The sequence below is a fragment of the Brassica rapa genome, chromosome A03 (assembly GCF_000309985.2).
Source record: "Brassica rapa cultivar Chiifu-401-42 chromosome A03, CAAS_Brap_v3.01, whole genome shotgun sequence".
NCBI lineage: Eukaryota > Viridiplantae > Streptophyta > Magnoliopsida > Brassicales > Brassicaceae > Brassica > Brassica rapa.
In genome coordinates, this window is record NC_024797.2 from 6,718,127 (window position 1) to 6,732,402 (window position 14,276).

The 14,276-nt window shown below is 36.0% G+C and overlaps 3 protein-coding genes across 4 annotated transcripts; 2 read left to right on the plus strand and 1 right to left on the minus strand.

Moving 5' to 3' along the window:
• The first annotated feature begins 194 nt into the window (after window positions 1–194).
• LOC103857142 (3-hexulose-6-phosphate isomerase) lies at window positions 195–4,652 on the plus strand. Of its 2 annotated transcripts, none has more exons than XM_033288199.1 (2): window positions 195–1,286; window positions 4,494–4,652. In XM_033288199.1, the coding sequence occupies exon 1, from the start codon at window positions 608–610 to the stop codon at window positions 1,220–1,222; it is 615 nt and encodes a 204-aa protein (XP_033144090.1). In that variant the 5' UTR covers window positions 195–607; the 3' UTR covers window positions 1,223–1,286; window positions 4,494–4,652. The 2 variants fall into 2 exon arrangements, with proteins under 2 accessions (XP_033144090.1, XP_018513411.1); XM_018657895.2 differs by having other exon boundaries at window positions 339–1,292; window positions 4,500–4,652.
• Window positions 4,567–5,196, minus strand: LOC103857141 (stamen-specific protein FIL1). Its single transcript, XM_018657896.2, has 2 exons — window positions 4,810–5,196; window positions 4,567–4,722 (listed from the first exon to the last, which is right to left on the minus strand). Exon 1 carries the CDS (start codon window positions 5,125–5,127, stop codon window positions 4,834–4,836), a length of 294 nt encoding a protein of 97 aa, XP_018513412.1. The 5' UTR covers window positions 5,128–5,196; the 3' UTR covers window positions 4,567–4,722; window positions 4,810–4,833.
• A 4,206-nt stretch (window positions 5,197–9,402) lies between these two features.
• On the plus strand, window positions 9,403–14,014 carry LOC103857143 (F-box protein PP2-A14). The gene is made up of 3 exons (XM_009134301.3): window positions 9,403–10,487; window positions 11,605–11,723; window positions 13,475–14,014. Exons 1-3 carry the CDS (start codon window positions 9,963–9,965, stop codon window positions 13,896–13,898), a joined length of 1,068 nt encoding a protein of 355 aa, XP_009132549.2. The 5' UTR covers window positions 9,403–9,962; the 3' UTR covers window positions 13,899–14,014.
• Window positions 14,015–14,276: the final 262 nt, after the last annotated feature.

Below are 14,276 nucleotides of genomic sequence, written 5' to 3' on the forward strand. Positions count from 1 at the left end.
CGTTTAGGGCAAATCTGTATAAATGTTTATGTTAGGTCCAGTTCGGTTCTAAATGTTTAGAATCTATTCGGCTATTTGAAAAATTCCGTTCGGTTCTGGTTAGGTGTTTCTAGTTTTTGGTTCAGGTATCATAATTAGAAACTAACTAATATTCGAAATAATTTTGGATCTCTAGGTTCAAGTTTTTAAATTACTTTGAATAAAAAATTCAGAAATTTCAAGTTTGTCAAACTAAATATTAAAAAAAATTAGATTTTCAAATAAAAATTTAGACAATTCAGATATTTTTAAATATTTTAAATAAAATATTTTGGTATTTTGTGTTTTTAAGTATTGCGGTTTATAAATAATATTTTTATATTTTTTAATTATTTTAAAATTAAATATTAATATCCATAAATATATAAATTATATTATAGAAATTTAGATATTCATTCAGTTTTTGGTCCATTCTAATTTTTTAATTATAGAAATATAAATTTTTTTATTTGGTAGGATCCAAACCAAACAGAAAATTTTCGGTTTGGATAAATGTGTCTAGGCTTATGGTTCAAATTGCACGACCGAAGATCATAATCAGTCGAACTTGATCTGTCCACACACATCAATGGCGAACGAGAAACTCCACGAAATGTCGAGACTATCCTCTCAAATCTGCAACCAGATCTCCTCCGTCTTCTCTAACCCCACGGATCCTTACCCACCGACGCTTGATCTCCTCGTGACGGAGCTCACCGGAGTCTCCCGCCGCGGCGCTCGCGTCTTCCTCCACGGCGTCGGACGCGAAGGCCTCATGCTCAAAGCCTTCGCGATGCGTCTCTTCCACCTCGGCCTCTCCTCTCACTTAGTCTCCGACATGACCACGCCTCCGATCTCGTCTCCCGATCTCCTCATCGCATCGGCGGGTCCCGGAGGATTCTCAACCGTCGACGCGATTTGCTCAGTCGCGAAATCTGCCGGCGCTAAGGTTGTGCTCATCACTGCGCAGCCGGAGACTGGTTCTTGTGTGAAGCACGCGACGGATGTTTGTTATGTTCCGGCGCAGACGATGGCGAGTGACGGCGGAGGTGCGACGGAGAAGGGAGAGAGGCCGTTGTTGCCGATGGGGAGTGTGTACGAAGGAGCGTTGTTCGTGTTGTTCGAGATGGTTGTTTACAAACTGGGTGAGGTTTTGGGTGAGTCCCCTGAGTCAATACGGTGTCGTCACACCAATTTGGAGTAGGAACGTTGCGTTGTTTTCGCGTTTCAGTGTGTAAATGCTTGCTGTTTTGTTTGTATTACATGCCACGAGTGTTGGGGGTGGATTTACATCCTACCTCAAGGCCCATTAGACAATAAATTAAGCTCATTTTACTATGAAGCCCTAGCTTCTTCCTTGTATAAATAAAGAGATGCCTCTCTTTATCAAGGGATATCTTCTTCCTCATTTTAGACTTAGAACACTTCTTACAAAGATTTTATACATTCTTTGATTCACTTTACACTAGAAATCATTCTTGTAATGTAATCTTTGATTAATAAAGTCTTTTGATGTTTTCTTTCTCATTTAATTCTTTCAAGATTTCTCCTAAACCTCAAGAATCTAATCTTTATTTTTTTTAGATTCTTTATTTGATTGATTCCAACAAACATCACAAATATAAACACCATTTTTGGATCAAACAATTGGCGCTAGAAGGAGGGGGCTAAGGAGAATTTTCTTCAAAAGATATCAAATTTGAGAGAATCCTAGATCTAACTTCATCATCTCAAGATAAAGGATGAAGCTTTCTCATGAAAGCTTTGTTTTTGCGGGGGACGGGACTCTCATCAAGAATCGAGTATTGAAATCATCTTTGAAAAAGATAAGTTTCTCAATCTCATCTCATTAATAAAATTATATTCATGATTATCACATAATCATAGATACGCATGTTTAATCTGTGAGAGGAAAGAAAATAATAAAAAAAAAATTATTTTCTGACTTTAGGAGTCGTGACCGACGACTACTCTGAAAAAGAGGGAATCGAACACAGACGACGTCGATGGGGCTGTCGCTGCTTTCCCGCATCGGTCGAGTTCGTCGAGTTCCGTTCCATCCCCGCCAACGACGAGCTAGCCTGTGACAGAAGGAGAAAAGAGAGAGATCGTTCACTACCTCAAAGGCAGTCGTGAACTCGAAAGTTCTCAGCTTTGGAGCTCGCGACGGAGAACCGAGATCTCAGCTCAGTTAGCAACGACGGCCAACACCTTCTCTCTCGTCTGCTCCGATTAAAGAGTATGGGGCCACGGATTGCAACAAAGCTCGGCAAAGATTGTAACAAAGCTCGAGAATCGATCCCGCGAAGCTCACGAGTTTGACCTTGATTCGAGTTTGTTGGGTCTGTTTCCTCACCGGCTTCAGTCTCCACCACCACGTCTCGAATCTAATCACTCCCCAAACTCAGCCCATGCTTGATCTCGACTTCACACGATCTCCTCCTCCTCGAGACATTTATGGCCTTACCAGAAGCTCTTGCTGGAGCAAAAGAGAAAGCTTGATTGAAGCCACTCCATCAATGGCAGCTGAGAGAGAAGTTCAGCTCTGTTCTTGATTTGTGACACCGCAGAAATCACAATCTCAATCACAGTTTGGTCTTGGAAGCCATGGTTTGATTTTGGCTAGTCACCCACATCTCGTAAGCTCAGCCTCTCGGACAGAGGCAATCACGTGATGACCTTGATAGTAATGATCTGATCTCCACACCCGACTTCCTGCGCTTCACCACCATGGCATCTTCAAAAGCTCCAGGAAAAAGCTTCAGCATCTCCCAAAGATGAGACAGAGCGAACGGCAACAAGGGACTGCGAAGAAACGTGGAAGAAGAGCTCAGACGTGCCTCTCTTTCCGTACGCGAGATGGTTCCTCATTGTCGACTGCTTCAAGCTCTGAAAGGTATAGAAAACAGAGGAATGGGTGATAGACCACGACAAGCTCGGTCTCTCTTTATGCTCAGCTCATGATCATCAACACCGTCAACGCGCATCCCCGAGCTTGACGTTGTCAAGATCACGTCTTAGCCTCTTCGTTGGATTCATATCACGTGATCTTGGCATTGCTTGGAGATCATCTCAGTAACAGTTCGATCTTGGCAGTCACGTGATCTCTACCTCTGATGTGACGAGGAAAAATCAAGACTTCGATGCTCTCATCTCCGAACGCTGCTATGGACGCAAACTTCATAGCATAGAGCTCTTGCTTCTTCACCAAGCAAGCTTTACCAATTGACAAGATAAGCTTTCCTAACAACCTTATCAAATCATTATTATCCTTACGTTTAAGGCGTAGTCAAGTTATAGTTTGCTTCTTTAATCATTTATTATCTAACCATGATAATAAAATATTTAAAGAAGCGATAATGATCGTTACAGCGTATTGACTTATGTTCAAACTCACTGTATTTGATTATATCAACGTTCATGACATGTGGTTGCTAACAAGACTTAATTTTCTTGAAGCTTTGTCCATCCCCTCGCACTGGTCTTTGCACGATCTTGCTGCAAACCATCTCAAGATCATAGGCAGAATGCCTTCTCGTTTCACCGCAAGAAGCTCAGAACCTGATCTTGGCGACAAAGCATGATCTTGCAGTCTCGGTTTGATCTCGCAAACATCTTACATGCTGACCAGTCACGACAACATGCGGATCAACAAGACGACTCAACTCGTTGATTTCATTACTCCATCTACACATGGATTGCATCAATGCTGCGAAGACATGTCCACCTGGTGACTTGATTGTGACGGTCCGTCCATGATGGTACGTTCATAATGATGTCTATGGCAACTTCTTCTTGGCAGTTAGTCGATCGACACTTCATCCATGGCAACTTGCTCCGGTGGTTCAGAACATTGTCTTCACAGATCGTTCGCGCAACCATCCCGGAGTAAGAAGTCTGATCGGAATTAGAAGTATGTCGATGACAGCTCGCCCGAGACAGTCCGTCTACGACACTTCATTTATGGCAACCTAACCATGACGTTCCGCTCATGACAATCATCTGCGACATGGGTACGTGCCTAGTTCATTGTCTAATAAACCCCATACATAAAGTTCACAGAGATCGACTTCGACTCTCTCAACGAACTTGGGGGGCTTATTGTTGGGGGTGGATTTACATCCTACCTCAAGGCCCATTAGACAATAAATTAAACTCATTTTACTATGAAGCCCTAGCTTCTTCCTTGTATAAATAAAGAGATGCCTCTCTTTATCAAGGGATATCTTCTTCCTCATTTTAGACTTAGAACACTTCTTACAAAGATTTTATACATTCTTTGATTCACTTTACACTAGAAATCATTCTTGTAATGTAATCTTTGATTAATAAAGTCTTTTGATGTTTTCTTTCTCATTTAATTCTTTCAAGATTTCTCCTAAACCTCAAGAATCTAATCTTTATTTTTTTTAGATTTTTTATTTGATTGATTCCAACAAACATCACAAATATAAACACCATTTTTGGATCAAACAACGAGTTGTTTTGGCATTCCGGTTGAGAAATGTTTGCTGCCCGAAGAATTCATTTTATCAACCATTCGAATAATTAATAATTTCACTTTAATATTATTCATCTTTTTATTCCAAACGCTTTGGTTTTTAAGCGACAAACATAAAAAAAAAAAAAAAAAACTACAGCTCAAACTCAAGAGTCTTTATTCTTAAATATCTTATATCTCCATGATCTCTTCCCATGCTTCTCCTGTAAGTAGAAAAAATCGAGAGCTGGTGGTTAGATAAATAAAGAGAAATTAGTGTTTTAGACGTTATAGTGTATATGTGATCTTACATAGATATAATAACGTCCATATCATCAGCTGCATGAAAGCGTAGGGATGCTGCAGCGAGTGGGGAGCCTAGAGGCAATGCGCATCGTGTTGCAAAGGCATTCGCTCGGCACTGCCTCGAGAGCGCTGCAACACTCGGCACTCGGGTTCGTCTTGTCGGCTCCAGGAACGACAAACTCACCACACACGTTCAGTCCACTCAAGTGCCTATTGCAGCTCTGTCCGTCCACCTCAGTCGCCACCAAAACCAGTGCCACCAGCGCGGCCACCTTCATGATCATGGCCAATGAAGACTTGGAAGAGCTGGAGGATAATGCCATCTTCTTCTATATCTTTTTATGTATTATGAAATATATTAAGAGTTAGATTGTTGTATATTAGATCTATTTAGTGTTAGGGGTTTACTTATGTTTATATAGAATCGAGGAGGGTTCAAAGAATGATATTGAGGGTTTATGTTCAGAATTCGTGAGCTACCTAACGAGAGAGCTCACGTTAAGGTGCAGTTTTGTGTGTGTCAATGTGTGTGCAGGAGAGTGTAGAGAATATGCATGTTTGTGATTCTTGAATATTTTTATGATATATCTATTCTATTAAATTAGAAACGGCTGATATATGTTTAGTCCAACTTAAAATATAACTGCATCTAATTGATTATCTAAATATATCACATAACCACTTTAATAAAATAATTTTGTAACTTTCATTTTTGTTCCAAAAATTTCTGATCCAGTTCTATCAAATACATAATATACTGTTATGAATATCAGGTGAATACTTTTATTTTTTCAGATCAATAAAATAAATTCAGTTTCAGTGATAAGTAATTTTGTAACTTCTTCTAAAATGTATGCATATTTTGTAAAGTCACCCTTTAATTCCAAAATATTAGTGATCCACTACTTTCAGTATTACAAACTGTCGACTATACGAAGTCCAATAAATAAAAATTGTGTCATTTGGAAACAATGTTTTAAACACAGTCTAGATGTTGAATATGATTACTTTTTGGTCATTGAGTTATTAGATTGACTGTGGATACTATGTCAGTAATTTAATTTATTTTAACATATCTTTTAAATAGCTAAGCATCATTTATTGACATGTCTCTACAAAATTTGGAAATGTTGATGTGTCAAAGCTTGAGAGAGTATTTGTGTTATTATTGTGTTGATTTTTCTCCGAAAACTATGTCAAGAAGGGATTTTAGTGGATAACGTAAATTGATTGCAAAATTAGGTTGTTTTGTCTTGAATCTGGTCAACTCTTAACTATTATTGCGGCCGAAATGATCTAGGCCGATACATTACCAAAATTCTTAAACCAACACAGGTTTGGAGTGAAATTTTTTAGCAAAACTTAAATTCTAAAATATTTCTAAGATCCTCTCAAACAATAATTTTTCCGCGACTCACAGTCGCCATTATTTAAAATCCTCGTTTCGCTGGTGTCATATTATTTTAACATAATTAATATGAATGTCAGTGGTTTGATAGCTAGCTAAGATCTGACCGTTTTTTACTTTATCATTACTAGCTTTTAGACGTGATTCACGTGAATCAATTCTCTATCAAGTGTAACCAATATTTAGTTACTTTGATAACCAAGGTGTCGCTTCAATCATCGTAGTATGGTTAAAATTAACTATACCACTAATGAACTATTTGCAAAAAGAATTGTGGACGACGCATCTATCTTTTATAGTTTTATGCCAAGAATCATATTAGCTGAAATGAAATGAATGGATCACCATCTTTCACTTTTGTGAGTGATTAACCAACACCAAGAAGTGGCACACATTTGAGCTTTGGGCTGTGTGATTGTGGACTAAATACTTTCTCTCACCACCTTTACTCTCTCGCGAACAAAAAGGAGATCTCATCTGCTCCGACGACCGGACGGCGCGTGCGTGCGCGTACCGGCGCCGGAGGCGTCCTTATTCTATCTCAGCTGCTTATTTTGTGTTTGCTTCACCATAGTCTCCTTCACTCTCTCTGTCTTGTTCGGTACTCTGCATTTGGAGGCACGGTGGATCTCGGTTTCGCTGCAGAAAAGTTCCGACTCCGACGATGTTCAGCTAGATGATGGAGTTTCAACACGGGATGAGTGGAGAATTCTGATGTTGAAGTCGGTTTTTAGGGTTATGCAGGAGGTCCCTTAAGCCTCCTGGAGGGATGGTGACGCGCGGAGGCGTGTGCTTGGCTCACCTTTGTGTCACGGTTGTAGTCTTGGTACGACTTCAGCTTGGATTGACGGTGAGAGGTGTGTAGAGGTGGAGCTGTTGTTACTTCCTTGGCGTCTTGGTTGAACAGGTTCTATTTTCTCCTGCCTTGCGAGCTCTGGAGATCCGTTTACTCAGAGACGAGTTTTTTTAGCCCTTGTTGCCGGCGTGTGTTGGAGCTCGTGGTGATGGCTCGTGGAGTGCTGCAACGCCGCGGTGTTGAAGACAGTCGTCTATGGCTTCTTCGAGGCGGTGCTGCGACTTCCCTCTCAACCAAATGCTCTCTTCTCGGTTAATTAGTTTCAGTCTCCCGACGAGCTTTGTCGACTTGTTCGTTTGGGTTTGTGCTTGCTCTGTTTTGTTATGTGCAGATTGAATCGTGCCACCGGTTCATGGTCTCGACATCAAAGATTGACATTTTCTTCGGTTTTCGGAGGAGGAGATTGACGAGGAATGGAAGCGCTTCTTGTGGTCTGAGAAGTCTCCTCTTCTTCGGTGGATCAGTCTACTGTGAGGCATATCCCAGTGCCGTGAGTTTCTGCTTGCGGTAGTGTCTCTCAGCTATAGTCTTTGCAGGTTTGGAGTAAGATACTGGTTCAATTAGCAGTTGCTGTCCTGTTCCCGACTTTCTGCATTCCCGCTCTCGATCATTGGACATCCTTGCCTGGTGCTTCCCGAGTGGTTTAAAGCGTTATAAAAGTTGTACAGGAGGTTATGGAACAGTTTTCTGGTTTGTTTTCTATACCCTTCTTCTATAACGTCTTTGGGCTTATTGGCGGTGACGATTACAAGTATCGAGGCGTTCATCAGTAACTAGCTACTCCGAAGACGATATGGGAATTCCCGGCATCCGAGGCAACGAGGAGAACCTCACGTCCCCATGGTCATCGTCTAAGGTTGAGAACAGTTACGTGGTTCCTAAGATTATTAAAAGCGAATTAGCGGAATGTGCCGGGTTTGGTGGACGGGCGAAGCTAATTTTAGCAATTTGTAAGCTTGGGTTTGAAATCGACCTTGTAATCCAAACTGTATACCGGGAAACCGGTTGATTTTAATATATTTAAATAAAAAAAAAAAGAAAAAAAAAAGAAAAAAGAAAGAAGTGGCACACAACCCACTGGACGAGGGAACTTCACGCTACGTGCGTGAATTTTCAAGCATTTAATTAAACATTTGATAAAATGATTAAAATCGAAATCTCGCCATCTTATTGGCAGAATGCCTTGGCCACAAGCACCCATCACTATTTCTAGATTTTTTTTCACCAACTAGATCTCGATATATATAACATTTTATGTTAATGATAATGGTTCAGTTTTTATACGACGTCGAGATGTTTTTCTTTTTGTTTTACTGAATACGAGGTCCAGATGTTTTCTAAACGTAAATCAGTCACTCGTCATAATAAAATTGTATGCAGTCTTTTAAAATGATATGTAACTCGATTGAATGTTAACGAATTGTGTTTCCCGCAGTGCGTTGCTACAAACATTCATACCATCTCTTTGTAGTGTTAATAAATAGTTAAAATATTCATATAATTAATTTCCTCTACCAGAAATTAGGATTGTGATATGATTAGCATCTTTCATGGGTACCAGTTTGTCACATGAAACCATGCACTTTGAATATATTCCCATATAAAATCACCAACAAGTCTTTCTCTTTTTCTTTTAATAAAGTTTTTCTGAAGGAAAAATATGTTTTGTAAGTTCCACTTTTCGCCCATCACTAATTTAGTAACGGATCTATTTATTTATTTTTTCAATAGTAAAATAAAACCACCGAATATACACTCTACGGGAGTTATTAGTTAGTGAATTCTCATGAATTTTGAAAATTTTGAGATTCTATTGTTATTGGTTCTTAGATTTCAAAAGTCTAAAATCTATTGTTATTGGTTTAAGAATTTCAAAATTCATTCAAATCTTTTGTTATTCAAAAAGTTTAGTTATTATTGATTCTCTAATTCTAACTAAATCTTATGTTATTGGGAGATAAATTTTATTCATTTTTACTCATAACACTCAACTTTTAAAATATCATATGTATCCATGTGATTTTTCAAATCCATGTGATAAAAAACTAGAAAACAAAATAGTTATTTTTATCTGTCCAAAACTATAAATCATTACAATTTTATATACTTTTACATTTTAATACATAATTATATTTATATTGTTTTATCATTTTTGAATATATAATTATATCTATAAATAAAATAAAAATTTTAAAATAGTTTCAAAAAGTATTTTTGAATTTCAAAATTTTTTTTTTTGTAAATCAATTTCTTTTTAAAAAGAGTTCGAATTTGAAAACATATAATTCTAAACTAACAAAAAATTAAGAAAATCGAAAATTACTAAAACATTATAAAAAGTTCAAATTTATAAACATATAATTCGAAATTAAATTTTTTATTATTATTATTATTTTTATTATTTATATATATATATCTATAAAATAATGGGTAAAATGATCTTTTATCTTTCTAATGAAACATCTTTTGATCATTTTCTTCGAAAAGTAGTACAAAAACAACTTTGGGAAATTTTAAGTAACTCTTGAAAAAGGATGGATGTCCCATACTTTTATTAATTTTCTATTCTCAACTGATTTTTTTATTTTTTTTTTTGAGTTTCTTCAAAACTAACTTTTTGATTGATGCTCAATATTTTTAACCACCCTATCGTCTAATTAGTTTTTCCCAGGAAAAAAATGTGCACAAAATCGTTGTCAGAAAACGACTAGTCCAATAAATATAGTCCAAAAGTCATAATAAATCCTCGAATTCCCATCCATAATCGATGGAAGCATTTTTTAACTGCACTACATCAAAAAAATTCTTAGTAAAATAATTAAAAGTCATAAAAATTCTTGTTCACATAAATATATTTGTCCCACGTACCACCCTTTCTCTCTTTAAAACCAAGAATGCCATTAACTTCCTCCATTAAACAAAGAACAAAAGAATCGCAAATATGTCAAACCCATTTCTTTCATCTCTATATTTTCTACTTGTCCACCACATCAAACCCGAAACTTGAATACATAAAGACAAAAGTAAAAAAAAAAGGATCATCAAATTCAAAGAAGAGTCATATATATATATCAACCGATCTTTTAGCTATGGGGGCAGCTTCATCGAGCCTCGCCGGATCTGAGGCTTATGCTGGAAAGTTATGCGGTCTCGAAGACGTACCTGAGAACTGTATAACGGCAATGTTCATGTGCATGGAACCACCGGAGATATGCATACTTGCAAGGGTGAATAAGTCATTTCATAGGGCGTCGAGATCCGACACGGTGTGGGAACACAAGCTTCCCCTTAACTACAAGTTTTTGGTCCGAAGAATCCTTGAAGATCAACAAGTAGGAGAAAAAGACAAAGTTATTAGCCGCACGAAAGAGATCTATGCAAGGCTTTGCCGACCAAACTTCTTCGACGCCGGCACAAAGGTTTTTTTCTCTTAATTATTATATTTTGGTCTTTAGAATCTTTCATTTATTTGATGGTCACATACGTACCTTAGATATTTCTTGGGGTGTAGAAAAGGAAAAATAGATTTTTTCGGGAGACTAGTATAAGGAAAAAAACATTGGGCAGAATTGTAAATGTTGAAATTAGTCTCTAGGAAACTAGTCTCTAGTATTTTATTCATGATCAAAATAAAAGGTTGGAAAAGTTTATAAGGGATAAGTTCTACGAATTCACTTTAGACAATCATGCCTAAAGCATAATAGTTGTTCCCATCATGCCTAAAATCAACTAGACAGTAATAAAATCAGTATTCTAAAAATGATTTAGGTAGCGTCTGTGTGCAAGATATTTGACAAATCAGTCATAAATTAAAAAAAAATTCTAATCGATCATAAATTTTAAAAAGAAAAATCTAAAACGATTTTCAAAAACCTAGACACACTTAAACATTAATTTTACCGTCCAACAATTCTTTGAACTTTGAATACAAAACAGTTTTTACTATTTCCACACTTTCTTTTTTGGGTGTATAAGGATATAACTATGGTTATACAAAAATATTCTTTATATAACTTTTTCGTATCTTCTGGTCTTATTGATCGTTTTCATTATAAATAAAAAATGATATGTATAGAAAGGCCAACCATTGCTATTTTTTTTTTTTTGAAAAAGCCAACCATTGCAATTTGCCAAGTTGAAATAAAATGCACCATTATTTCTTTATAAATATTGATTCACCACTATATATTTTGAAAGATATTTTTGTAACTTTATATCAGTTTTCTTTCTTTAGGGTTTAATTCTTTTTCGTTACGAATTATTGTTTTTTATTCTAGAGAAATTATAATTATAATATATGAATAAAATCTGGATCATTGTATGGTTCAGTGGTTGGTTTTGAGTCTTTTGACATGCAATTCAAACAAAAAGGCTAATATTAAAAGGGAATCCGTCGACCGAATGGGTTTGTCATGTGTGTACGAAAGAAGAAACAGAAAGATTATAATATGAAAACCTTTTATTAGAGTTAGTTGCGATTTATTCATATATTAGTTAATAATAAAAGTAATTGTTTGGATTGTAATGAGAAAAAAGGAAGCATGGTTGGACAAGAGAAGTGGGAAAGTGTGTTTGGCTATATCACCAAAGGCAATGAAGATAACCGGCTTTGATGATCGCCGATATTGGGAACGTATTTCTTCCGACGAGTCGAGGTCATTTTTACGTCTCTCTCTATACATCTCTTTCATTTTGTTTTTATTTTTTCTTTATTATTTAATGATAAAAGTATAAACCTAGCCTGTCTGGTCGCCTAGTCCAAATCCCAAAAGATAAGAAAGGTTTCGGTTTGGACTGATCCAAGCACAAAACATACTACGCAGTACACAACAATAAATATAAGAAAGGGCAAATCTCCAAAATAGCACTTTTCTAAGTTTATATCACAAAAATAGCACTCAAAAACTAAAATGACCAAAATAGCATTTTATCTTTTGAAAAATTTAAATTTTTTTATTTTTCAAAATTTGAAATCTTATCCCCAAAACCTCACTTCTCAACTCTAAACCCTAAAACCTAAACTCTAAACCCTAAACCCTAAATTCTAAACCATAAACCCCACCCCTTAAGTGCTATTTTTGTGACTTTTGTCCTTGAGTGCTAGTTTGGAAACAAAAACTTGATTTAGTGCTATTTTGGTCTTTTTCTCTATAAAAAAAGTAAAAAAAATATAGTATAAAATAACAGAATGTGAGAAGAGGAATAACCTAAAATCCAAAATCTAATTGCCTCTGAATTCACTAGACAAAAATACCAGCAATATCATTAAAAGATTTAGTGGATGAATTATAGTGTAAGCCTAAACTCTTTCTGATTTGTGCATCTAATTGTGCTTTAACTGAACCCATCGTTATTTCTTAAGAAAAACGACTTTGTCAACATTTTTTTTTCTCTTTCAAACTAATCATTGGATAATATAAGGAAAAATGACAAGTTGATTGTTGGCTACAAATTGTATAAGCATGCAATGAATTTTTCGTATAATAACAGAATAAACGCGTATACGAAATGTATAATGACGTGTAATATTCATATAGCTGATATATAATCTTTAGATAAGCTCGAGCTGTTTGTTTAGTGAATATGGAAACTGTTGGGTCCTCGACGGAAATGTCATTTTCTCTTATCCCAAATTTGCTCGATCATATCAATAATTGGATGGCTTTCCTTCAACTATCATTTTTATTCTATTTCCCTACATATTCTCTCATATATTTTTAATTTAATACTATTCGGAAACTCTATCCAGATTATTTCCAATAGTTCAAATATTTAAACGAAAAACGTTTAATAAAAATATACATGATCATTATCTCCGTTATATCACTATATTCCCATGTTACAAAAATAAATATGAATATTTTATATATTCCCATGTTTTTGTTGTTGTTAATGAGTATTAGATTTATGATGGTAAAATGCATTTTTATAAAATTAATAAATTTTTTCAAAAAATATTCATTTAGTAACAAAAATTCTTCATTATTCCTCTTCAATTTTGATGAGGAACATACATGTATTTTTTTTTTGAAAAATTTGGCTTTTATATTTAAATGCAAAAGTAAAGAAAATGAATTTGAGGGAAAGGAAACATAAATTTTAAAATAAATTCTTCATTTTATTCCTCTAAATAAACCACCAATTGAAACGATAATTTCTTCCACTAGTGCTTCATCTAGGTGATAATCCCTACAAAAAAAAAGAGGACAGTATTTATCTATAAGTAGATTAGATGAGATCCAATATTTTCTCCACTTAAGAGACATATAGTCTACAGATTAAGTGACAGAGTACTTGATCAACATTGTCCCCTTACCAACACTCGCATCTGTTATGATTCTTTTCATTCTTAATTTCTTAGTTCTTACAACGGTTAATATTCTATTGAACCTTTTGTTCCATTCAGATTTGGATCAATAGCTTATCTCCGGCAAGTATGGTGGTTAGAAGCGGTGGGAAATATCAGATTTGAATTTGCACCAGGAAAATACAGTGTACTTTTCAAGATACATTTAGGCAAACCTTTGAGAAAGTGTGGGAGAAAAACAAGTAACCTCGACCAAGTTCATGGTTGGGATATCAAACCGGTCAGGTTTCAACTGTCTACATCAGACGGCCAAGGTGCGATGTCTGAACGACATTTGGATGAACCAGGGAGGTGGTTTTATCATCACGTGGGTGATTTTGTCGTAGAGAATCAAAACTCGCCCGTTTGGGTCAAGTTCTCTATGCTCCAGATAGATTGTACACATACCAAAGGTGGTTTATGTTTAGATTGTGTGATTATATGTCCATTTGAGTTTAGAGGGAAATACACATATTTCGATTAGTTTTTTGTTTGAAAGGTTTTGTTTTGGTATATTAGTATGTAGGATATTTATTACTTGTAAATATACAAAGTCTGTTTATATTGTTAATTAATATAATCAGGTGCAAATTTATATTAGTAACATTGACATACTGGTGGAAGGTTTTTTATCCAGTAGTTTGATTAAGAGTTGATAATACTTTTATACCAAAAAATCTAAAATTCGAAACCCAAAATGCAGTTTATTATAAATTTTCAGATTAGTGAAACCGAAGTTATAAGATAGCTTTGGCGCCCGGTGCTTTCTCTCTCCTAACGCTCTAGATCTCAAAACGCCATTGTCATCGCCTCTGGTGTCCGGACGGCGCGTCCGAGCGCGTGCCGGTGCCGGAGGGCTTTC

What these genes read in the sequence shown, in the direction of transcription:
- LOC103857142 (XM_033288199.1), top strand. Translation starts at nt 608, where the DNA reads ATGGCGAACGAGAAACTCCACGAAATGTCGAGACTATCCTCTCAAATC.
- LOC103857141 (XM_018657896.2), bottom strand. Translation starts at nt 5,127, where the DNA reads ATGGCATTATCCTCCAGCTCTTCCAAGTCTTCATTGGCCATGATCATG.
- LOC103857143 (XM_009134301.3), top strand. Translation starts at nt 9,963, where the DNA reads ATGCCATTAACTTCCTCCATTAAACAAAGAACAAAAGAATCGCAAATA. An exon ending in TCTTCGACGCCGGCACAAAG is followed by an intron (nt 10,488 to 11,604) that starts GTTTTTTTCTCT and finishes ATGAGAAAAAAG; the next exon opens with GAAGCATGGTTGGACAAGAG. An exon ending in ATTTCTTCCGACGAGTCGAG is followed by an intron (nt 11,724 to 13,474) that starts GTCATTTTTACG and finishes TGTTCCATTCAG; the next exon opens with ATTTGGATCAATAGCTTATC.